Below are 24,865 nucleotides of genomic sequence, written 5' to 3'. Positions count from 1 at the left end.
GAATCAAGAAGGGAGAAACCCTTCATAACTCACTTTTATATAAATTACTACTTCTACTACATAAGGCTGAGCATACTTCTTGAAAATAAAAGTGCAACATAATAAAGTAAAACGAGTCCACAATTTATTCCATGATCAAAGTAGCAGGGGTGAGTCAGTTCCTTCAAGCCCTTGCCCTTGCAACAATGTCCGTCCTAAGCCACTTCAGGTAGCTTCCACGTGCCAACACAGATGGATAGGGGCTTGTGTCAGTGACCTCGCGAGTCCCCCCAAACTCCTGGTAGTAGTAAAGAGCAGAAGGGTGAAAGAGAGGCCAGACAACATCCACCAAAACCTCCACAGGCACCTCTTGCCTCAAACCGAGCTGGCGTTGGATTAGGTAAGGGATGTAGAAGGAAAAGGCCTCCAAACCAACAAGAGCGACCCACTGAGGCCCCATGAAATGCACCGTCATCGGCGGAAGGTCTAGCCAAGGGCACCTCCAAGAAATGGTCACAGCCCTCAAACGCTTGAAGAAACTAACCCATTCAGAGATGCGCCTGTCCGCAAACTCAAAGCATCAACGGGATAACAGTCTAGTCTCGTATGTTCAGTTGCTTAGTGCAGTCAGCACATTCACCTTGTCACAAAGCCAAATCTACAAAAGAGAGGAAACAAATAATAACAAAACTATAAAAAGCCAAGCCGAGTGTTGAGGTAAAATGAGAATGAGAGAAAAACCCAAAAAAGGAAAGCTGAGTGAGAAGCCTACAGGTAGGCTCCTTGTCCAAACCAATCAATGTCTGAGCCAAAACCATCGGAATCACATGTGAGCGATCAGGCAACATTCAATGTGAGCGACTGAGTGAGGTCAGTTGACCCCTTGGGTATCAACCTCCCTCCACCCTTCTCACAGACCCTCTATGACATGGTTTGAACTCTGGAAACAAACAAAAATATCATACAAGGACCCTTCAACGAAGAATAAACCCCTTCAGCAGAGACTTTATTGATAGACAATTTTGGAAGCCTGACAAATCTCTCTCTCATACACAACTTTCTCATATCGAAAGATCTATCCTGAATGGTATATTAAACAAGGACAATGTCCAATCCATAGTTATCAAAGACGGTAGGCGCACCGAGGCGCTACTGGTCTGTTGAGGACTAAACGCAAGGCGAGGTGGCGTTACTTAAGAGAAGCGCATCTAGTCAAATGAGGCTCAAGTGAGGTGCACAACTTTAGCCTTCATTTGGCCTCAGGTCTAAGCGCACGCATTTAACAACTATTGCCAATCATCATCTCATATGACAAACAAGTTTCTCACCTAGGACACGTGCCTTGCAACAACTCTATGCAAATTTCTGAGAGAATTTTTAATAGCTCAAGAAAACAAAGCTGTAAAAACCAATTCAGAACAAAGTAAAGATATACAGAATAGAGAATTAAGATACAAAAGGAAAAGGGAGTAGGAAAGAAAGAAATAAAAGAATTTATGATTGTCAGCATAGCAAATGAGCTAACATTAGACGCAACAGAAAGAGATGGTAACCACTTTCAGCATTGAAAATGAGCTAATACACTTTATTGCTTGAGAAAGAAGTACAATACGAGTTAATACCACTCCTATAGCAACTTTCTAGGCAAAAACACACCTTCAGAAGGAATAACAAGTGTGAGTCGATATTCCAATTAGAAAACCAACAATTTGATGAAGTAATAAAGCTACAAGTTGATTTGTATGACAACACTCCTTCTGTTTCACCAAGAAGCAACAATCTGCAAGTGCAGGCTAGTGGGGAAGGATCTTCAAGTGGAGCACGTGAAATTATCATTTTCTGCAGCAATACTTCTCGACTAAAATCAACTAAGAAACAACAATTGGAGAATGATATGATCATTTGCAATAACATCCACAAGAGAGTTATACGCTGCCTTAAGCATTAAAAAAGACAGAACAAAAGGGTTTCAACTATCCATGAGGGTTTTGAGCTGGAACCTAGCACTGGTAAGCTTGTCTACAGTGGCATTAGTAACCCTTCCAGATGTTGGAAGACTTGCAAGTGCAGATAATACTGTGAAGACTGCCAAAACAAGACAACTATGGCACTGTAAAGAGATGCAAATTTCATACACCTAATAGCCCGTCCCCGCTCCCCCCCAAGGGGGAGGACCAGAAAAAAAAAAAAAGTGCACTGTCAAGGCCAAGCATGTACCTCACATCTGGAAGCAACCTCCAAAAAACGCAAGCGATGAAGTATATGAGTTGCAAGAGAAGCAACATCATGGGGCTGTTTCTGCAATAGCAGCTTGAACAACTCATTATAATCTACACTGGTCCCCGAAGGAATGCTTTCATCTTCACGAGGCCACCACCCAAGGAATCCTTCACAACCAATTGAGTGCCTAGTAGCCTGCTCCACAACTCCAAGTACCATCAACGTAATGGCATGAGAATTCTGCACATCATGGATAATAATATATCTAAGCTGCTCCATGCCCCTACTATTAACGAAGTGGAAGCAGCTCTCGCTGCCAGAGCACAACAAAAGAGCAGCACTCAACCACTGAACGACACTCTTATTCTGAGAAGCAAGATACAAAATCAGTAATAACCCAATTCAAGTGTGTATCTACTTTTTAAATACATACATAATGGGAGAGAGAAAGAGAGAATGTCATTTCCAGTTATTTAACATGTGCCAAATCTGCTAAAGAATACAGAAAGGAATAGGGAATTAAAACCACCTTTGAAAGCTGAGGATGCCCAAAAATTCCAGAAGCCCTATCAGCCTCATATTCAAAAAGCATGCTGTCTCCCACAGATTCAGAGAAAGTTTCCCTGATTCATGATGAAGGCTGTTGTACATATCAAAAAGCTCATTTCTAGCCTCAGTATAATAAAAATCCGACTGTCCATAATTTCTAGATTTCCCCACCAAAGATTGTTTCTGACTGATAGCTGGACAATAACAGCTATGAGTTGCACAAGAAGATGCCGCTGAGACAATCATACTCATAACTTTATCAATCACGTCTCCACGGTTTGACAACTGCAAAACCTTAAATGTCAAATCTAACAATTGCTTGACCTCGACAGAAATATCAGACGCAGGAACTTCTAAAGACAATGCTTTAGGCATAAAAATCAGACAATATACAGCGATTTTATGCCACCATATCATGAAACTTTTCATTAACGAAATGTTTGGCAGCGATTTTATATGCAAGAGTGGAGTCGAGAACCAAAAACAATTGTAAACCTCCATATTTGGTGCATTAGCTTGGATAGAACCATGTTGCAGATCCATTGAAGCATTATGTCCTCCATCTGATTCTGAATGGCCCGATGAAATCCTTTCAGGTGCCCGCTCAATGAATGCAACAAGCTCAGAATGAGAACTACGCAGATGAGACATTTGTAAGATGTGAATGTAGTTCGAGGGCCACTCAATCAAACGGTCCACAAACTGTTCCAGAGCCTTTGTCCCAAAAACGAACATCTGTTTGCAGAGAGACCATACAACACATCAAATAACAACAAAATCGTGGAACAAAATATTAGAATCTAATACAAACTTTGGAATCTGGAGGTTTACGCAATGTACCCAAAACACCTCGTAGGGCAATACCAAGTGTGAGATAAGTTACAAGCTGATGCTTGATGAAAGACCCAGAAATATGACAATACAATGCCATGAGCATAACATATGTATCAAAAACAGCATGTTACAGCTAATTAGATGGACTTAGAGAAGGGACTGTAAAATTGACAATCAAAAGAATTTAGTTGCTAACAAGTGCAGGTGCAAATTACAAATACGAATGTCACCATTGTCCAAGCAACACAGGACGTTGGCAGCTAATGAAAATACAAATTTCCAACTTGAAGCTCAAATGCAGATGTCACTGGTAAATCACATTTTTCTACTGGGAATGCCTAAAACCTAGAAGTGAACGCCTTGGTTTCTATCTCCGATTATTCCTCACCATTTTACTCTTTAAATAATTCTCTTAAGAACTTTGCAGTTCTTGTGGGTGCTGAAAGTAAATCCGCATCCGACAATGCATTGTGAACTGGGACCGTTAAGCCAAAGGGTTCACAATTTTGTCTGGCCTTACTTTCAATTTCCAAGAGGATGAAACTTGCCTGTAACATTTTGAGGGATCAACAATGAGAAACGGAAAGGAGGCCAACATAATTTCTCTGGACAGCAAAAGAAAGGGCTAAGAGAAGGGACAAAGAAAAGAAATCACAGAGCCTATGGCCCTATATGTCCAGTAAACCAATAATTTTACAAGGGCTGAAGAACCAAGAGGCATACAGTAACTTTAATCAATATATAAGCAAGAAACTGATTTTTTGCGTGCATACAGGTAAAAAGTAAAAATAACTAGAATCTTGTCAAATAGATGATACGAAGATGATGTTGTACTAGTTGGGGTTTACTGCTACAACAGTGATTAACTTGGTCAATAAACGAATGAAACCAAATTACACGACAAAGAATACGTTACAAGAAAAAAGACGAATGTTGCAAAAGACTATTTATTCTGTTTAAATTACGTTATTCAGTAATCTGTTTTTTTATATCTATTTTGGAAACATTGTGTTAGCCTAAAAATATTGGGCTTATTGTCTTCATTAGGTACTTCTGATATTGCAATTAAAGATTGAATAAAGAACTAGGGTTTTCATTTATTTTGTCTCCCCTTGTGGGTTTAAGCACGCTGCGCGTCCGGCATCACAAGGAGATGCACAAACCTCCAAATAAAACCAAAAAGGATTGGAGACCAAGGAAAGAATGAGCCTATTAAAAATGTCCGAAAATGCCAGCAGAAAGTGGTCAAGAACAATAAGCCAAATATAATGAGCAGCAACTACAACTTCTAGGGGTACCCTCATGACTAGGGGCTGGTCCCTTTCCCCTGGAATTGTTGCCTACATCATACTGCAATGATCCACCAAGGATGGCCAAACAACAATACTGAAATTACTTTATCTATACTAGAGCATTCCAAACTAAAAGGGAGTAAGAATTAGAAAATAGCAAAGATAAGGAAATTATTAGAGAAATCAAGCTAAAACATATGGGAATTCAATAGCAACAAATCCCTTAACATTTAACAAAGTCAAAAAAAAAAAAAAAAAAATCTGCAAAATACGTTTGTTAACCGTGAAACTTCACCAAAGAGAACTGCGGCAATTTTAATTTGTATCCTTCAATCATGCATTCAAAGATTGATTGCTCCCTATCAATTCATACACAATCAACACCTCTAAAAAAAACCTCTCAATAAAATCTGAACATAAAGCATCAAAATGATTACATGGCATCAATAACTTACCAAGAAGGCTCCCAAAGTAAACTGAGAGCTGCTATACGCACAGATTTTTAGAAACAGACAGCCCGCACATATGGAATTTGAACCCGTTTTGGATCCCAGCCGCTCATTTTGTTCTAAACATCTTGTTTAAGGTGCTCGTGAAAAATCAGCTCATTTAAACATCGGTAAGGGGGTTTACGAAACACCCAACTTTGCTTCAGAAAATAGCCTGTTTTTTGAAGCAAAGTTGATTGTTTTGTAAAAATCAGCTCATTTAAACATCGGTAAGGGGGTTTACGAAACACCCAACTTTGCTTCAGAAAATAGCCTGTTTTTTGAAGCAAAGTTGATTGTTTTGTAAACCCCCTTATCGATATCCAAATGAGCTGATCTTTTATGAGGACCCCAAACAAGATGTTTTGAACAAAATGAGCGGCTCCGATCATCTTTGTGGGGAACCAAAACGGGTCCAAATTCCATCTGTGCAGGCTGTCTGTTTCTCTAAAGATCTGTGTTGGTATTCTTTCCAAAGTAAATATGTATACTTCAACAAGAAAATAGGAGATCTACGTTATTCCTTGAATTTAGCAGCGAAAAGGATTAACTATCATATCACATCGATGCTTTGATCCTTCCCTTAGAAATGAATGTCCCAAGCCATTTTTCCTCTCATCAAAACTATTACCGTAAAATCGGATGACCAAGAAGATAAATTAATCTAACCAAGTTTTCAAAACTTCACCAAAGTCACATCAAGTATAGATTAGTAAGGGTGCTTTGGAGTTTGGAAATCCTCACCAAAAGATGCCCATAATTCCTCATAGCAGCAAAAACGAGAATTAAGTATCATACAGTATCAGTGCTTTAATTCTCCCCTTGGAAATAAATGTCCCATTTGTTTTTTTTGAACAGCGGAAATAAATGTCCCATACAACCTCTAAGCTTTTAAAAGTTAATCAGTATTACCTAAAATGCAGCAATAAAAAAGGTTACCTCAGCATTTTTCTTCATTTGTGATCAGTCCTAGCTTTACAAAAACTTTTGATAATAATATTGAAAAGGTTGATTTCCAAATAAGATGGTTGATAAATGAGATGCAATGCCACCAAGACCATTTGAGAACTAAGACATGCTCTACGTGTTCGAAAGTACAACAGTGCCATAAAAAAGTAGGCTTGAGGAATTGCTTAGATGGATTCAAAAAAACATCCAACTAATACAAAACTCTAATTCTATATGCTTTGGATGTTATAGTACAAAAGAATGTGACAACCATAGTTCTGTTATATTTGATAGAAACTAGCAAAATTACTATGTTAATGCGCACGAAAATATGGCAAAAGCGATGGTCCTAGAGAGAAGTAAACAAGGCACCTATTCTCAGGAGATTCCTTGAACCGAGCAAGCATTTGAATCATCGTGTCAACGGTTAACTGAGCAGAAAACATTTGATGGAAATAAGAGTTGGATTCTGCCTCAATGTCGTCGTGTATCCATCAGAAGGTGATGAATCAGTAGCCCCACTACTCTTCATTCTTGAATTAGCATTCATAAATGTCAACTTCCCCACTTCTTCAGAAAGCTGGCTAGAGATAATCAAGCCCATACGAGCTTGAAGAACCTGCAAAACATATAGACCATAAGTCTCCATGAATCAAGATATAAAACTACATGACTAATGAAAACAACCAATTGGTAAAGGCAAAACCTTCAAGAATGTAGGACTCGTCTCCAAATAAACATTCGGAAGACCACCAGAAAGGTTAAAATGGTCAACAGAAACATCCTGAGATATGCCAAATTGAATCTCCTTCAAGAATTTGAGGCACTCCTGGTAGCAGAAGCATTGATATTAGCAAATTTTACTATTTCCCCTTCAAATTTTAAGAAGCATAATAAAGGTCATAAAGAATGACGGCTCATAATGTGCGACAAGCTGGAGTTCACTCTGCTCATAACTCCCAGTGTGGGGCTGTGGTGGAAGTGAGAAGAGGAGGTTGTGGAATCTTTATCATTACCTCAAAGAAAACATCTTTGTAAGTAGTCAAATTAGAGCTCAACCAGTTCACTAGGTTTACAAGTTCTTTTCGTGAACCAAGGGCAGCCAGCCGAATACCAAAATATGAAGGCACCATATCCAATACTTTTAAGAGTATCTGCAATACAAAAGAGAAGTAAAAAGGTATGTCCATTAAATCCGCTATATGGGAGATACAAGACTATAAATGGAAGAGCCATGTGAAACCAGAAACAAGAAAATATGATGCCGAAGGCTATTTCTGATCTTTAAGAGAATTCAGCAGATTGAGGCAATGCATGACCACAGAACATAGCCATACATCAAATGAAATGTTTAAAATTGAGAAGCTTAGCAACAATTAGAGAGTAACGCAGACCTTGTTGCAGCTCGGAATAACTTCTTGCATAGCCCTCATCCTTTCTGCTATTCTTTCTCTACGCAACTATAAAAGAGAAGCAAAGCTGTAAATGCAAAGTAGTGAGGTTTACCCTGAGAAACAGCATAATGCAGAGAAAAAACCAAGAGAGGCCAGATTTCAGTCAGATAGACCACCATCACATTCATCATTCAACAAGTATCATTAATTAAATTTCTCTCTGAGAATTTTCGTATAAAACTCAAATCAACTCACCCTTTAGGCTATTCTGTGAGGATCTGTGGATTGTCCACGTCGGGCTCGCACCCATGGCCGGATGTCAGATGATGTGGCACAGAAACTGTTGTGCTAGGAGCTGCTTGTCCAGGAAAAGCCTACAAAAGAATACATGACCAAGGACAAATACCCTTTTTCCTACCTCAAAACTACATATCCCAGAGCTGAATTTCATGGGACAAGTCATTTTTTGTCAATTTGAATCCCCCAAGCAGTAAAGATTGAGCTAAAAATCAAGAAATTGGAAAAAAGAAGAAGAAAAGACTCTACAAAAGAAAAAGAAAAAGTATAAGCACTATCAAAGGTGATGGTTCCAATGTTAAGACTCAAGTTTTAAAAGCATGAGTTTTAGAGCACTGGTTTGCTTTGAGCAATCTTTGATTTGCTTCAATTAAAGAAAACTTCGCTTAGTCACTGTGTTACCAAATGCCCTACCTATGACCACCCTTGTGACCCAGGGACACCTCCAAAATCCATCTTATATGTAAACTTCACAAAGAATCATGCCAAAATTGGAGCAATATAACCCAATAGAAAATCAGAGCCAACCAAAAAAAGAAAAAAATCAACGAACAACCGCTAAAAAGGAGTATCAACAAATGTATATACTTGTTCATTAAAAACAATAAAAAATAAAATAAAATAAAACAGCAAAACATCTGTAAATAAAAGGCTAAAGGTATTCATACGTGCATGTGAGTGCATGACAGAAAGGTTGAGGCTCACATCTACATGGGTCCTCAAGCAATCCCAAGTCCCAAGCCAAATCAATCATATCAATTGCAGTAGAGCACCTAACACATGCATAGATACATCAAGAATTTACATGCACATACAGATCGCAGGGGAAAAAATATTGTACCTCAAAAATATTTTTACTGAGCCATACCTAGATCAAAGATATTCAAATGAAAGAAGCACAACATAACAAAATAGTGAAACCAGATACATTGCTTGCAACTTAAACTCATTCAGCTTCCAACAAGTGTGCATATGAGAATTAAAAGACCATAAGGCCTAGATTGGTGGAAATAACTTTATCACCTTAACAATTTCCTATGAGCACATCTCTGTAGTACTCCAATTATTCATCAAAGGAATGACATCCTATCATATCAGCATCATAATGCAATGAGTTAAAGCCCCAATGGTAGAAGTTAGAACGAAAGAGTCAAGTGAGGACAGTTTCACAAGATCAAATGTGAATACAACCATTCAAGATAATTGAAAAACCTCATAAATTATTTTGATATCTGAAGTAATCTTCCCAAGGACCCAAACTGGGGGGCGGGGGGAATAGTCTGGAGAATCGGAATCAGCACCAAGAGTTTCAGGTAGGGCTGCCATCAAATTGACGGTTAACTTAAATGCTAAATTCCAACGCAAGCTTAACCATCAAAGTCATTGAATACTTTGAGAAATAAATTTTTAGGCTTGCCATTATGGTAGAGTGGGATCACTTTAAGCAATGCAATGGAAACCAAAATGGAAGTGAAATGAATCTGATTGCAAGCATATCTATCTCACTCAAATGTGAAGAATCCAAATGTACAGCTATAAATGAAATTTGAGAATCACTAACTGATCCAAGATGCAAACAAACTCAAATTCCTGTTGGAGCACAACCATAGGGAAAGTGATGATTACAAAGAAGAACTCCCTTCCCTCAGAGACTTAAAAATGCCCTACCTATAGCTAGAGCTCCACCTACCGAACACAACAAAACAGCCCCACAAAAACAAAGTAAGAAACCAGAAAATAATCAAGAATCATATAGCTGTCACCGCAACAGTATGTCAGTATCACAAGGCGAGACCCAATACTAAACAGGCCTCCAATTAAAAAAAAAGTACTAAACAGGCCAAAAAAAATCCAATATAAGACAGAGGAATAAATCCCAATAGACAGAAAATCAGAGCCCAAAAAAAAATTCAAACAAAACCATAATAAAAAAAAAAACAGCCCAAAAACATAGGAGACTAAATGTGTATAGGGATTCGTTAAAACTCCAAAAAAATAATAATAAATAAATAAATAACACATCCATAAGTTAACGGATAGGCGGATTCATATATGCATGTGGGTGTATGAAATACAGGGGTGAGGCGGAAATCTCTACGAATCAGGCCAAGGACCTTGACTCTGTTATGGCTGCAACGAGTTGCACCACCAATAAACGGGTCAGTTCGCAGAACATGATTTTAACCCTGCAAAATTAAGCATCAAAGACATGAACGAAAAGACGTGAACAAATTTTGGTTGTGGTAACTGGTATTTGTCCAGACAACTCAGGTCCTCTTTTATTCATAACATCTAGGGAAACCAAAAAGGAAAACTATTAAGTACCATAAAGTGGAGACGAAGTACTAGGACTTGGTTCCCATGGTGTTTATCTAAAGCTGCATGCTTGTATGCTTCTTTGCTTCTTGTTGCTTTGGTTTTGTAGGGCTATGCCCAGAGTTTTGGTTTGTTTGCGGTTAGGTTACCCCCAAAAAAACTATTTTCCAGAGGACTCGATAAACATACATGTCAACAAAAAGCAATGCAACTTGAAAGGTAGAATAACCACTTTAAAATCAATTAAAATCAAGAATTCAGAAGGCATTTAAACCAATTGAAACCCATTATGCACTACTAGGGGCCTGTCTACGTGCTCCGAACAATAAGTCGTGCCCATTGGTTGTTTTCAAGTGATGAGGATACACGCAAACTAAAGAAATTATGTTAACATTTCGAATTTTTTAACGCAAGAGCATAGTTCGGGGGGTTACGCGCATGCATGAATTATGAGCCTGTTTGTTTAGTTTATGCTCTAGAAGGAAAGCATGAAATGATACACTCCATTCTTTAAATGGGAAATTGGAACCACAACAAACGATTGGCAGAATAAACCAACATGAAGTTAAAGAAGTTCCTTCATGTACCTGTTGCATAGATCAAGTTTGCATTATTGGTACAGTTTGTTTGCTTGTTTCCTGCAGGTCTCAATGGGATGTGTCGCAATTCCATATTTCGTCAATCAAACCAAACGTAATTGATCTATAACTTCCAATTCCAATCACAAATTCAATCAAAATCCATCGCAGCAGTAACATATACTCATTTCATTGGACCAAATTCGTAGTCCATTTTAGAAAGTCATCTCCTTTTTGGAATCAAAAAATAAACCTCAAGATTCAGGTACTCCAAATTACTGTAACCACAAGCATTTTCTTGAACAATAAAACTTGCAACAGCAACCAATCAGTAATGCCCACTCAACCCATTAAACAACCATATATGTGTCTTTACTAATTCACTAGGTGAATTGCGACGTGCAAGGCATGTCTGTCATGCCCGTTGAAGAGAACGATTTTGAATATTTCTGAAATCATAATATAGGTTATGGTCACAATGGTAATCTATCGCACGAAAAATTCACATGCATACAACCACAAACTCATTTTTCTTCCAAATGTTAGAAACAAACCACCCAAAAATATGCACAATCAAAGCAGTATACAAAATCAACCAAAAGAAAAAAAGAAAAAAGAAAGTTGCAAATCAAACAAGTAAAATGGATATAGAGACACTGCCAAATATAGCATTAGCACCAAGCTGAAACAACAAAATTGATTGAGTTGAGTATATCATCTATATATAATTAAGTATGTCAAACTGGACAAAAGCATTCTGGTAAATTACCTTTTTCTTGCACCTGATCACGATCCCTTGGTCTGTCATGAGAACGCTCACAAGATTTCTCCCACTCTCGCTCTCTTCCCCTTTCATGAGAACTTTCCCTCTCCCTGTAAGAGTTTTATTCATCAGTAATCATCTCAAATACTAATATGCAGATCCAAGGTAGCAAGAAGATTTTTGTTGGAAATCCTTATCCTTCCAAGACACATTGATTTGAAGCATGGATATGAACTGTTCCAATATGTTAACCATCTCCCATTAAACTATTATTACCATCATGCATTTTAATATGATGTTCTATAGTGGACAGTACACTACCCAAGTTTTCCAAAAATTAAAGGACCCAATCTTTGCATGGCTCAATCTTGTAGAATTACCATTTCTCTCCCGAATAAAGTCTAAACCACTCAAACAAGAATATGTAAGCACAGAAGTATCAACAGACCAGCATCCCTGCCGCTCATCTCATAACCTCGGCTCCTCTGACCGTGATGGTCCTCCAGATTGTTTCATCTCTCTGAACATTAAATGATTGGAAACAGAAACAATATCTATTAACGTATCAGACAAAAGTCACAGATGACAGAGCTATTATTGGGAAAACGGGGAAAAAAACTAGAAACAAATTAAAATAACGCAGGTTACCATGTTAACATCCAATGCACTATACTCAAAAGGAGGTTTCACAAAACTGAATGATGACCAATGCACGAAATTTATTAAGGAAGTAAAACCAGTCATATGTTATCTGATGGTTAGATATGCTTCTATTTATGACATCCAACGCAACCACATTAAAATAGATGTAAAGAAACTAATCTATGAAGCTACACAGCCAACCAGCTACAAGCCTATACCTACAAATAATTCCCCAAACGACACTGCAATGCAAATAAGAAGGTAAAGAAACCCAGCAAATTACCTCCAAGAATGCTTTTGATTGAGGTCTTTCCCTCCAATCCTAGTTGTCCCAAGTCCACTGCCAAGTCTACGAGGCCACCAGTTTGGAACAGTTCTACCACGTTCAACATCAACAAGCACTCTTCGGTTATAAAGCTTCTTCCCATCAGCTTGTTTATATGCAGCTGAATGACATACATGAACAATCAATCAAACACAACACAATAACGACAGTATCTAAAGATGAACAAACCACCATAAACCTTTCATAACCCTTGTATTAAATGAATGCATAACCTCTAGGTTTATTTGTCTCTTTATCTGTAACCAGTGGAACCTGTTACTCGACAGATAAGATAGGAGTCACAACCAAAGAGATATATTAAATTTCCAGCAAGTATCAGATTGAGATGCTCTTTTACTTGCTGAGAGACATTTCCTTCAAACAAGGCAAGCAATAATAGAATCCTAAGAGCATGTACATCAGATTAGCTAAACACCCAATCTTAGCTACTTTACCTATGCAAAGTGAGAAATCCATGGTACAGCAGAATAGGTAAAGAGCTAGGTAAAATAGCTTTGGTATTTTTTCTTGGCATCTTTACCGAGCTACTGTTCATAGCCATTAACTAAAATACTATTGTTTCTCTCTCCTCCTCTCTCTCTCCCTATGACTAGTAAAACTCCAACTTCCTCCTCCGCCAGGACCATGACGGCACTGTATCCGACTTGGGTCTCACCCCACTTCTTCAGCGCCTCCACGTCGCCCATAAGTGTGGCGGGCTACCGTTCGCCGGCATCATCTCCAAGCGACGGCTCCTCTCGATGGGATGCGATGGGGCAGATCCACGGGAAGCAGCAGTTGCTGCCATAGCCACCGGCGGACAAGATCTGCCCAACGGTGATCTTTGTTTTGGTTGAACGACGGAGAAAGATCGATGAAACCACGGTTGTCGAACCAGATCGATGAAACGAAACCGCAGTAATATCATTCCTGTCGTTCTGCGACAGTATCAAATCAGACCCACAAACCACAGTTGGTTTTAGATTGGGTTATATTAGATTTGTGGGTTGTGATTTTAGTAGATCAACAAAATAAATGTCTCTGTACAAAGATTGGGTTTTATTAGATTGGGTTATTCTGTTATATCAAAGTAAAACTCTAGGTCTACCATTGATGGTGGTGGGGAATTGAGGATTGAGGTGGTGGTGGCGGCCGTTGTGAGAGAGAGAGAGAGAGAGAGAGAGAGAGAGAGAGAGAGAGAGGGATGGGGTATCTGATGAGTATGGGTAGGTAAAGTAGAGAGGCTTATGTAGTATGAGAGGAAAATACGGGTAGGTAAAAGTGAAAAAATGTATTGTTCATAGTCATTTTTCCTCACAACTGATGTACACCTTAAATTATACAACTCCCGCAGGCACAATGCCCCATAAGCCATGCTCACCTTAAATTATACACCTCCCGCAGGCAAGATGCATCACCACCAGTGCCAGAGTTGCAGAAAAAACTGATGTATGTGGCCGATTTATCGGTTGGTGAACATACTAAACTCCCTTACTAGGGATTCTATATCATAATATAGTTCAAGGGAAAGACTCTAAAATAAACACAAAATACCAGAACATCTCCTCAACCACTGATACATTTTTGAAAGCCTTTAAAGCCAAAGTAAACTTTTAGTAGCAGGAAGGAAATGCATGTAAAACCTGAGTAAAGAGAAGAGATGCTAATACTCCCTATGTGATTTACCCAATGCAAGACAAAGTTGTCAGTCTCCTTTTGTTGCTCCAAAATAAAGCCAAAAGGCACAATGCATCACTGCTCTTCTCAACTTAAAATGTTCAGCTTGGCCGTGCAGGATGAAGCACCCAAAAAAAGACAAAAAAAGGACATTACTTCCGAATCATTTTCAGGAACTCAAAAGAAGACAAAAGAGAAAACTCAACATCTTAGATAACAGAGATCAAGTGGTATTTTTCTACCAAAGCATGCACAGTGCAAACCCATGAGGAATGTGGATCCTTTGCCAACCGCATGTGGAAAGAAAGAAGAGAGCAAACAACAATAGGTTATGAAAAAACTTCTCTACCTAAATAGAAAACTACAATTACCTGAAGCACCCAGAGTTGCATTCGTCCATCATAAACAACAGCAGCAGATAAGGGCTACAAAAAAACATGTGTACAATAATCAGTTTTCTCTAAGAAAAGCCACACACAAATAGAAGGAGAGATCACAAGGAAAACGAAGAGGTCCTTACCTTCACAAAATGGAACCAGAAAATCGAAAGCCAAAAAACCTATCAGAAGAAAATCAAAAGCCAAATACAACAGAAACATAATTAAAAATCTCTAAAAATCAAATAAAAGGAAAGTAATATTGTTTCTGATCAGGCCCCATGGCCAGATCAGTCTTAAAAATCTCTAAAAATAAAATAAAATCAATAGCTTTGAAGGCCTGATGGAGGAAGCCATGAAAATGCCACAAAACCGAACATGCAAAAACTCAAAATACTATCCCTAAATGAGCCAACACACACAGATCGCACATAGCAACAAAGCGGTTTGAATAAGAACCCCAAAACCGAATCCAAATTGAAAAACATGCGATGGTCAGTGTCGAAACCGAATTAAAAAGTAAGGGAGCCTGAAGAACCCAAACCTAAGCAAAAACCCAAATGCCAATCCATTCGAGATTTGTGGATAGATTCGTGTATATACCTATTTCCCTCTTGATTGCTGGGTTCCGTTTCCAGCCCCACTGCTCAGCAAAACGCCCAAATCAGAGGAGTCTGTCTCTGTGTTTGTTTTCCTCTAACCAAAGGAAGAAAAGGAAAGGAGACCTGGCCTGATATTTCCGCCACATAGCCCACTATGAACAATAGGTAAATGACAATTTTGGACAATCAAGGAAGAACAACGCCCCAACAATCAAGGGGCAAAAAAATCATCCAAATTGGCCAAACAAATCATATGAGATTCACAAAACTACTAATAATGCCACAGTAAGATAAACGTGTCATAGAATCGTTCAGCAATAAGCTAGCAATCAACTTCGATTGCAATTTTGCAACCAAATCCATTTAAACTGTTAAAATGAACAACTCATTCTACATTCATGTTAATGACAACTCTAAGAACCAAGAGCATCATAAAAGAGTAAATCACTAAACCTAAAGCTAAAACAGAGAAAGAGATTAAAAATGACTATATCAATATGTTTCCTCCCCTACTCCAAGATCTTTGACCTTACCTACGTGAAACATAAAGCAGAACAGTTAGGTATCTCTGCTTATCTGAACCTCTTCCTCCATTAGCTGTATCACTTAAAGCTGTTGTGGCTTTCCTACGTTCTGCAAATTCATGCTTTGCCTGGATTGGAGTTTGAAATTTTTTTTGAAAAATAGTAGGGGTAATAAGTGGAGAGAGATAGAGGGAGAAATGTTTGAAGTAGGGAGGGGGAATTTTTTGAAAAATTCTTTTTGAATTGTGAAGAGAACAAGGCATCAATTATTCAACTACATTTACAAACAACGCAACTGTTTAATAGTGAATGATACCCAAAAAATATGGACATATTAGCCCCAACTAGGGCTGCAAACGAACAGAGCCGCTCGCGGCTCAGCTCGTTAATGGCTCGTTCAAGCTCGACTCAAGAGTTAAACGAACGAGCTCGAGCTGATTTTTTCAGCTCGTTTTATAAACGAGCTCGAACTAGGATAAGCTCAGCACTAGTCAGCTCGCGAGCCAATATAAATATGTATATATTATATTTGTAATTTGTAATAATATATTAACCAATTTATTTTATTTAACCACTTAAGTAAGTTGGCTGGCTAAGGTTTCAAAGAGTGCAAAGGTGGTTTTATAAACCTGGTAGATGCCTTCTGAGTTCTTGAACTTCCGACGTGGGATTCGAACAAATGGAATACGAGCCAAAGGCATGTTTCTTTAGTCCCACATCGCTTGGTTTTCCCACATGACAAAGCAGATTTCATTTAAAACAAGAGCCAAATCCTCTACAACTTCACACGCCACTTGCCCGTGATTTTGCTACCAAGTTAGAGCGAGCCAAGCTCGAGCTACTCAATTACTTCTCGAGTCAAGCTCGAGCCAAGATTGTGTAGCTCGTAACGAGCTCGAGCTGACCTTATTTCTAACGAGCCAAGCCTGAACACCATGAAGCTCGGCTCGGCTCGGCTCGGCTCGATTGCAGCCCTAGCCCCAACATCACAGTTCAATACCTTTTTCTTCAGATTTTGAAGCTTGCTTATGCTTGGCTACCCCAGAAGAAACATCAACCTTCTTGTCCTCTGTGTTCGTAGGATCTTCTAACTGAACCACTAAATAAAAAGGTCACAGTGAAAGGAAAACTTAGCACCACCGCTGGAAATTTCAGCCAGCTCAAGCAGGTCTGAAAGTTAGTATTAGCCTTTGGGACAACTAAAACATGATTTCCAAGTATTCCAACACTTGAAAGCCCTATTCCCAGTAACTATATCATGTTAAGCTTCGACACAAATCCAAACAGTAGCTCAAAATCAAACACCAATATAACACCACTAATTTGCTACATAAATTGAACACGTTCAAACTACTTTGGCGTGTTATACCAAGAATGAGAAATACATAACATAGATCTACGCAGCATCTCTAATGAAGCCATTAAGCCTTAGAAATTGCTCGCGGCTTGTCGTAAATAGAATTCAACCTAATGAGCTACCGTTAGCAATGAGAATATAAGAAGTTGAACATACATGTCCACACACAAAATGCCTCTTCCCCTTAAGCTACCTTGCACCAAGAAAAAACCAACTTAGTCTACCTGATTTCTAGAGAGGGATTGCTCGAGAGGGAAGAAGTGAGGGTGTGAGATTCAATTCTTTAGAAACGCAGAAAAGAGGAAAAGCTAAAGCATTTTGGTTGCAGCTTATGTAGCTAAAAATCAAATCTAAAGCATGTGTACTTCAATAAGGTGTCTGGTACATGCCTATTGGTTTTGACCCTTCTGCTTGAAAGTCTCACTCTTTAAGTTTATAAGTTCTAGATGTCTTTTTGTGAGCTAAAATCATACTTTCTTGTTTCATGTTGAAGCGAACGGAAACATAACTGTAGTAAAACTTACTGAGGAAAACTTTCACTTAGGAAAACTTTCATCCAACAGTTGGAGTGCACAAAAACAAAGGAAGTATAAACCGAAAGGACTCTAGTGAATAGGCACCCCACAAAAAGAGAGAGAGAGAGAGAGAGTAGTTACCTGGCAGCTCTCACCGAAGAAGAAGACAGAAGAGGAGTGATTATAATCCACTCATCAAGAACAATTGCACGGTGAATTTCAACTCATCTATCTATGTTTCAGCATTAGAGGGGTGATTATAATCCTGACCCTAACCCATACAATCACCAATGTACCTGCAAGGTATGAAAGCCATAAATGGAATGCTTATCCTAAAGTAGGCAATTTGCACGAAACTATATTAAGGAAGCATATTGAAAAGAATGAAAAAAGTATCAGTTACCCAACTCTAGTTCAACCAATCAATTTGACCAACATTGTAAACATTTTTTTTTGTAAGCAACAACCAATATGTAAAAATGACATCTACATATAGTGGGGCATTCCATCGAACATGTAGTGAGCTAGAGTCCGTAACAAATACATGGAGAAAAGGAAGAACAAAGAAATGCAAAAATCCCAATGGTAGTATTCATGAAGAGGTCAAATTGTATACCATTGCAGTAAAAAACAAAAAACATATATGGGGAGACTGTTATCCAGAGCTAAGTAGAGAGTTATATGAGCCTTGTCTGTAGAGGTCCAGAGCAGCCTATAAGGGCTAAAGAAAAGATTGTATTGATGCAATGAAGAATCTTGGGTACCAGGAAGGCCACTATTTTCAACATCAAAGCAAAAGTTACATTATTCAAAATCACCATATTCCCATTTTAACAAAATTGTAGCTTATTAAGTTCAATTATTGCAATACCAAACCAAAATAAAGGCATTCTAAATATGCCAAGGGACCCCAATCAGACCCTCCAAATCCTTGAAGACTACATAGAGATGTAACACTTACAATAATGACAGCTTTGTGCCTTTGTCAAAGCTTTTCGGTCTTCAAAAGCGCAGGTAACTGCAAAATAAAATGTCAAACTGTCGTTGAAACTGAAACTGAAACCACGATGTCATAGTGATATATTTGAAGCAACAATAGAGATTGAGCAACAAATTTTGCTCCATCAACGAATGGTCTAAAAGATTTGGTAAAAACATAAAATGAATAACAAATGAAATGTAGTCGTCCAACCTTTACAAATAATAGAACCAAAAAAAATTGACACATTTTGAAAGCTTAAGAATGTTTTACTAATTAGTGGTATTTAAAATTTCTTCTTCCTTTCAAAAGATAAGTAGAATATTAGAGAGCTTATGGACAAAAAATGAGGATCCCGGCGGTTTTTGCCCCTTATGATCAGTGTTCACAAGACCGAGACGGTTCCATGTCTTACAATGTTCAAGCAGCATTGTTGTCGGAAGGATTTTTTAGGAGGCCCGGACACCTACCGAACATCCCTGAAGGATGGAAGAAGATGATGAAGAAGGCGGCGAAGGCAGCGATTGATTTTGTTTCTACTTTATGAGGAAACTTTACTCTATCTCATTTGTCAAGCTTAATGAATTTTCTTGAAGTGGCCTACATTCACGGTCATGGCACAAAAAACTCTACATTACAAAATGCTTCAAATTCAGAGAAACAAAATGCTTCAAATTCAGAGAAACTCGGCACCAAAACTCAAAAGTAATATTCAGATTTGAAAAGCCCTAAAACTGAATCATTAAACACACAATCCTAGCAAGTCATTAAAAATCAACAACAAAATCAGTTCTTTTTGCTCAGTATTCAATTAAATATCAGAACCTCATAGAAAATAGTTGGAATGCGTGCTCGCTGCTGTCCATGACTGTAAATGAGTCCAAAACAGATCTGAAAATTAAACAATTTCAATCGTTGTGTAATAAGCTGCACAAAACAAAAAAAAAAGGGGCAATAAAATCAAAAACTTATATGTGAGATGATGAATCAGCTCACCAAAAGGTTGCGGGGGACCAAACTAAAAGGGGTTTTCTGCAATTGAGAGAAAGAGAGAGAGGGGCGTTCGAATTTTGAGAGAGAGAGAGAGACCCGTCAGATTGGTTAACCGTAGGATTAAAGTGGGTGGGTTGTTTACGGGCAATCCCACCGTTGAGAAAGAGATAAAGGAGAGAGAGTCAGAGCTTCCTTGGATGAAGCTCTAGATCCAACGGTGTCTCATGGAGCAAAACAGATCGAATGGCTGAAAAATGTAGGGGATATATATATTTTCAAAATCCTTGAGCTTCCTTATCATAGAGATTTTATAGGTATCAGTGAGGCATAGCCAAAAACAAAGGGATTTTGTAAACTAAATCACAGAAGCAACTATTAGATATAGACGATCCCAATACTCACTATCATCCACAATGCATTAAAGAAGCTCCAAATCATGGCCATTAAAAAACAATTTTTGTCCCATGAGATCCAAATGTATTTTTCCCGTGAAATATAAACCACTACTAAATTTATTATTTCATCACAGATCAATCAGATATCCTAAAAATAATAACCCAAAAAAGAAATCCAAAGAATTCGGAATGCAACTCCAGCTTGCCACACAAACAATATATCAAACAGTACATTGACAACCTAATATGGGCAATTATAAATATGTCATCCATCTAGCTACTGCTTTCTGCCTCTTAATTGTGATTGTCCTTGTTCAAAACAAAGGCACCGACACTGGAATAAGTAGCCTACTTTGTTAGGCCACGTTGTCCCTAGTTATACTCAACTTTTGCATCAGAACAAGGATGCATCCTTTTATCCTTGTGATGCATGGCCCTGTAACTATTAGTCGTAAATTAGTATGATGCTTAAACATGTCAATAGTATGTTCTTTGGTACAGAATAGCAATATTGATTCCAGATTGGAGACAATACCTCCAAGAGAAATACCACAACTAAAACTTAAGCTCTGATATCAATTAAAAAAAAAACAAACTGAAGTAAGCCACAAGCTATTTTGCTAGAAAATGGTGTTTCGTATTTAGTACCTGGGATTGGTAAATGAGAGGCGGAGAGGATGGAGGCAAGTGGTTCCAACACCATTGAATGTCATCAAGCTTCAAACCCAAAAATGTCAAGTACATCGAACACCCAAAACTTGATATGGAAGGCTAAAAAAGTCTCCAACTTTACATACCTAAAGTAGAAGATAAAATAGCAATAGGCTGTAAGAAAATGAGTGACAATAGCTCAAATCCAACCAAATCAAACAAAGAACTCTGTCTCTTGATTGCTTGCAGATTTGATCAATTTTCCAGGCAAATGTTCTTCACTATCAATTGGCGTGTCTTTTATTTGTTGTTCTCGAGGTCATCGTTTGTTCCCTCCCTATAAATTAACATACAATCAACATATGCTAACATGTTATGCAGCTAAGAATTCACGAATGCAGATGTCGACAAACTAAAATTACTACCAATGAATTTGAGAAAAGAAAAGGCAAAAATTGGATTACATAGAGTAGTTGATTGCCTCCACTCAAATTGACAACGACAAAAACCCACTGAGTCACTTCAAGTACATACAGATAAACTTATCTAATGTATCACGTTTAAATCACAAATCATGTGGTAAGGACCTTCCTCCCTAATCTTACGTTGTCCTAGCAATAACAAAGATACGAAATTAGGAACTATTTTCAAGCAAAGTTGCAAAGGATAAACCAAAGCAAATAAATCAAAACAACTCCTCCAGATTTTGTATACTCAACCTTTGAGAAATGTATACGCATGTTAAACTGCTAACAGGAATTACGTAAACTGCGTGAAAACTTCATCGCCCTCCTTCTACAATTTGTAGATGGAAACTGAATCACAAGATCCAGAGCATGAACTATATAACATTTAAATGCCAATTACCAAGTTACAAGTGGTATCACTCTTCCTTCTTTTTCTTTCCCTAATGTTTTCCACTTCCCACTTCACAGGTCTATATTGACTCAATCTAGTAGTGACAATAGGTCATTGACAGACAAAAGGTGATAATTGTCTACTCTTGTCCAAGCCATTGATCTAGGTATTCTACCCATAACATGTAGCTAGAAACAGATACAAAACTCATGCAAAGGCTGTCAAAAAGGTATACCAGATGGTTGAGAAAGTCATTCTGAAACTCTGCCTCGGATTCTATCTTTTGAGCTACCTGCAACACCATATTTCAATAAGAGCCTAGTAAACAGAACAACTAAAACAAAAAAATGTAGAGAATTGTAATGTCACAAGAAGGGGTTCAATACTATAGCCAATAACAACTGTCCGATTACAAACATCAAGCACAAAAAATGTAGAGAATTGTAGCCTATCTCAAACCACAAATAGCCATTTATCAATTCATATGCAAAGCTCCCACAGCCACAAAGGCACAAACCATTATACAAGCAAGCCTTTTGTAACCTGCAAGTTTACGCCACAAACCATTATAGAAGCAAGCCTTTTGCCCACGAATAGCTTGGTCCAATTGATTGGAAAAAGAATTCAATTCCAATTCAAGGGAATTCAGTTCTTGGGCATTTTGGGTAGTGAAGTAAGATTCAAGAAATGATATTCAATACAAAGATTCAAAGACAACAATCTTCATCATGTTAAATTGAGGAGCAACAGAGCAACAGACCATACACAATTAAGTAAAGAACCCATTTTTCTTGTTAAGTTTCAAGGCGTAAAGAGTTTAATTACCTTCAAGCTAGTGCTTCTGATCTTGACATCTGAATTTGGATAAGCTTCCACCGTAGCTAACAAGTCCACCATCACTGTCCACATCCTATTTTTCATCGAATTTATAAAAATCAGAATTGGAAGAGAATAATAAGGACTTAAATCTTCCCTTAGATCAGTCTTTTTTATCCATCTCATAAGAAAAAAAGAAATTTTTATTTTATTTTTATCTATCCGCTTTAAATCATTGATGATTCTATTCCAAAAGAAATAGAAATTTCTATCTTTTACAATGATTAAATGCGGGTCTTGCTGTTAAATTTTATTCAAATAATGATGTCTAAAGTAGGAAACTGGATTAAGAATTCTGCTAGCCTACAAAACACTCAATCAAACACACTTCCGTATATACAATACAATATACGTTGTAACTAACACTAACACCAACACTATCAAATCTAAAAAGTCCTAGAAATCAAATCCATTAACTCAACCAATATATATATATATATATATATATATATATATATATATATATAGAGAGAGAGAGAGAGAGAGAGAGAGAGAGAGATGGGTTTGTCAACAGGACTTTCCTGGAGTTTTTGGCCAAAATGGCCATAATTTGTAATCAAATTGGAGAAATACCCATCTTTTGAAACGTTTTGTAAAAATAGGCCATCGCGCCTTTTCAAAACGCGTTATAGCGGTTAGGTGCCATGTGGCCATGGTTTGGTTGCCACGTAGGAATCACGCCTTTTGCCATAATAGCGCCTTTTGAAAAGGAGTGATAGTTCTAACCCAAATAGCGCATTTTCAAAAGGAGCTATATTTCTAAACCCTAATCCCTAATAGGGTCTTTTACATATTTTAACCCTAATAGCTCCTTTTGAAAAGGAGCTATAATTCTGACCCTAATCACACAATCTGTTATATTTTAACCCTAATAGCTCCTTTTCAAAAGGAGCTATAATTCTGACCCTGATAACCCAATCTCGAAAATGCGTTATGTACCATCTCAATACTCTTGATATATTCGATCGTGTCTTTAAAAAATGTGTTTCGAGCCATGATTTTTTTTTCTTAAATGCCGATATTCGACCCAAAACCCTAGTATATATATACACATACATACATATATATAAATATATATACATACACATATACATGAGACAAGGAAGATGGAAAGGGAGAGACTTACTGTGAGTGAAACGGAGGGTGGAGAGCAGGACGACGGAGACGAGGAACGTGGCTGGAGGAGATCGCGCAGGTTCAGAGGTCGCGATCGACGTGGAGAGAGAAGGGCGAGCAGATAGGAGGAGAAGGAGAGGGTTTGATTTATGTTCAAGTGTGGATTTTACCTGGATTTTAAACCTATAGCTCCTTTTGGGAAGGAGTTATAAGCTGCCTATAACGCCTTTGTAAAAAGGCGCTATAATAATCTGCCTATAACGCTTCCTAAAAAGCGCTATAACAATCTGACTAGGACTCCTTCGCCACGTAGGAGTTGGCCTAACCGCTATAAAGCGTTTTGAAAAGGCGCGATGGCCTATTTTTACAAAACATTTCATTAGATGGGTATTCCTCCAATTTGATTACAAATTATGGCCATTTCGGCCAAAAACTCGACTTTCCAGCTTCACCGTCGAAATACGACACTCCGGCGTAACAAGAACCTACAAGGCCGCAGTTGCCTACGCCATCATTCCTCTCCCTCATCTTCTGAGTAATCAATACCCTTCTCCGCTGCCTTGTTGTGCCGCTAAACGTTTGGCATTCCGAATTTCAGCCTCCGAGTATATAATTTAATCATTGACGGAAACCAACCATCAAAACCCTAATTTCTTAGACTGAACCGAAATGCATAAAACCCTAATTTCACCCCCAAATTTCGATTCAAACAAAGACTCCACCAAACCTCTCAATTCCGTAGAAACCTTTCCCTAATTTGAACCGAAAACTACCTATGCTCTGTAAACAATAAGAGAGAGAAGAGCCGAACCCTCCTTTGCTTTCAAAAAAAAAACAGAGAGAGAGATGGGTTTGTCAACAGGACTTCACCGTAGAAATACGACACTCGGTCATGACAACTGACAAGAACCCACGAGGCCGCAGTTGCCTACGGAAACCAACCATCAAAACCCTAATTTCATCGACTGAACTGAAACACTTAAAACCCTAATTTCACCCCAAATTTCGATTCAAACAGGGAACTCCACCAAAACCTCTCCATTCCACAGAAACCTTTCCCTTACTGCTCTAGAAAGAGCTTCCCTTGAATCAACTGCTACTGAAGACGGTGCTATTACGGGGGGAAGAATCTGGGTACAAAACGAAAGGAGGGAAAGAGTTCCCATCTTTTCATACTGTGACAGGAATGCCAGGAATTTGAACCGGAAACTACCTATTTTCTCTGTAAACAGAGAGAGAGAGAGAGAGAGAGAGAGAGAGAGAGAGAGAGGACGCTCCTGTGCTTTCTTCGATGACACGCTAATTGATCCCGCTTATAAT

General features: G+C 38.2%; 2 protein-coding genes across 7 annotated transcripts; both read right to left on the bottom strand.

Annotated features, from left to right (window-relative positions):
* On the bottom strand, positions 1-8,652 carry LOC131322543 (uncharacterized). Of its 6 annotated transcripts, none has more exons than XR_009198878.1 (6): positions 7,960-8,652; positions 7,705-7,817; positions 7,327-7,464; positions 7,017-7,139; positions 6,683-6,929; positions 3,345-3,483 (listed from the first exon to the last, which is right to left on the bottom strand). XR_009198878.1 is itself a non-coding variant. In XM_058353904.1 (5 exons), the coding sequence occupies exons 1-5, from the start codon at positions 3,683-3,685 to the stop codon at positions 590-592; spliced, it is 1,035 nt and encodes a 344-aa protein (XP_058209887.1). In that variant the 5' UTR covers positions 3,686-5,232; the 3' UTR covers positions 1-589. The 6 variants fall into 6 exon arrangements, 2 of the variants coding, with proteins under 2 accessions (XP_058209887.1, XP_058209888.1); XR_009198875.1 differs by having other exon boundaries at positions 7,705-7,770; positions 7,960-8,649; XR_009198876.1 differs by lacking the exon at positions 3,345-3,483 and adding an exon at positions 3,903-5,233 and having other exon boundaries at positions 7,705-7,770; positions 7,960-8,649.
* LOC131322544 (U1 small nuclear ribonucleoprotein 70 kDa-like) lies at positions 8,051-24,865 on the bottom strand. Its single transcript, XM_058353906.1, has 15 exons — positions 23,556-24,865; positions 22,379-22,463; positions 21,789-21,845; positions 20,693-21,032; positions 18,639-18,695; positions 17,819-17,973; positions 15,283-15,409; positions 14,823-14,861; positions 14,674-14,727; positions 12,825-12,898; positions 12,584-12,746; positions 11,665-11,768; positions 10,905-10,955; positions 8,670-8,774; positions 8,051-8,144 (listed from the first exon to the last, which is right to left on the bottom strand). The coding sequence occupies exons 9-14, from the start codon at positions 14,703-14,705 to the stop codon at positions 8,752-8,754; spliced, it is 447 nt and encodes a 148-aa protein (XP_058209889.1). The 5' UTR covers positions 14,706-14,727; positions 14,823-14,861; positions 15,283-15,409; positions 17,819-17,973; positions 18,639-18,695; positions 20,693-21,032; positions 21,789-21,845; positions 22,379-22,463; positions 23,556-24,865; the 3' UTR covers positions 8,051-8,144; positions 8,670-8,751.

This window comes from Rhododendron vialii, chromosome 4a (assembly GCF_030253575.1).
Source record: "Rhododendron vialii isolate Sample 1 chromosome 4a, ASM3025357v1".
NCBI lineage: Eukaryota > Viridiplantae > Streptophyta > Magnoliopsida > Ericales > Ericaceae > Rhododendron > Rhododendron vialii.
Note: the sequence above shows the minus strand (reverse complement) of the source record. Positions and strands in the feature narration are given on the sequence as shown.

Excerpts from the sequence above, each read along its gene's own strand:
- LOC131322543 (XM_058353904.1), bottom strand. The coding sequence starts at position 3,685 with ATGCTCATGGCATTGTATTGTCATATTTCTGGGTCTTTCATCAAGCAT. Across the intron at positions 3,034-3,243 it reads CTAATGCACCAAATATGGAG|TTGTCAAACCGTGGAGACGT; the intron begins GTTTACAATTGT and ends AAGGTTTTGCAG. Across the intron at positions 2,513-2,728 it reads GGCATCCTCAGCTTTCAAAG|CGAGAGCTGCTTCCACTTCG; the intron begins GTGGTTTTAATT and ends GTGCTCTGGCAG.
- LOC131322544 (XM_058353906.1), bottom strand. The coding sequence starts at position 14,705 with ATGATGGACGAATGCAACTCTGGGTGCTTCAG. Across the intron at positions 12,747-12,824 it reads TAATACAAGGGTTATGAAAG|CTGCATATAAACAAGCTGAT; the intron begins GTTTATGGTGGT and ends TATGTCATTCAG. Across the intron at positions 10,956-11,664 it reads TGATCAGGTGCAAGAAAAAG|GAAACAAGCAAACAAACTGT; the intron begins GTAATTTACCAG and ends TGAGACCTGCAG.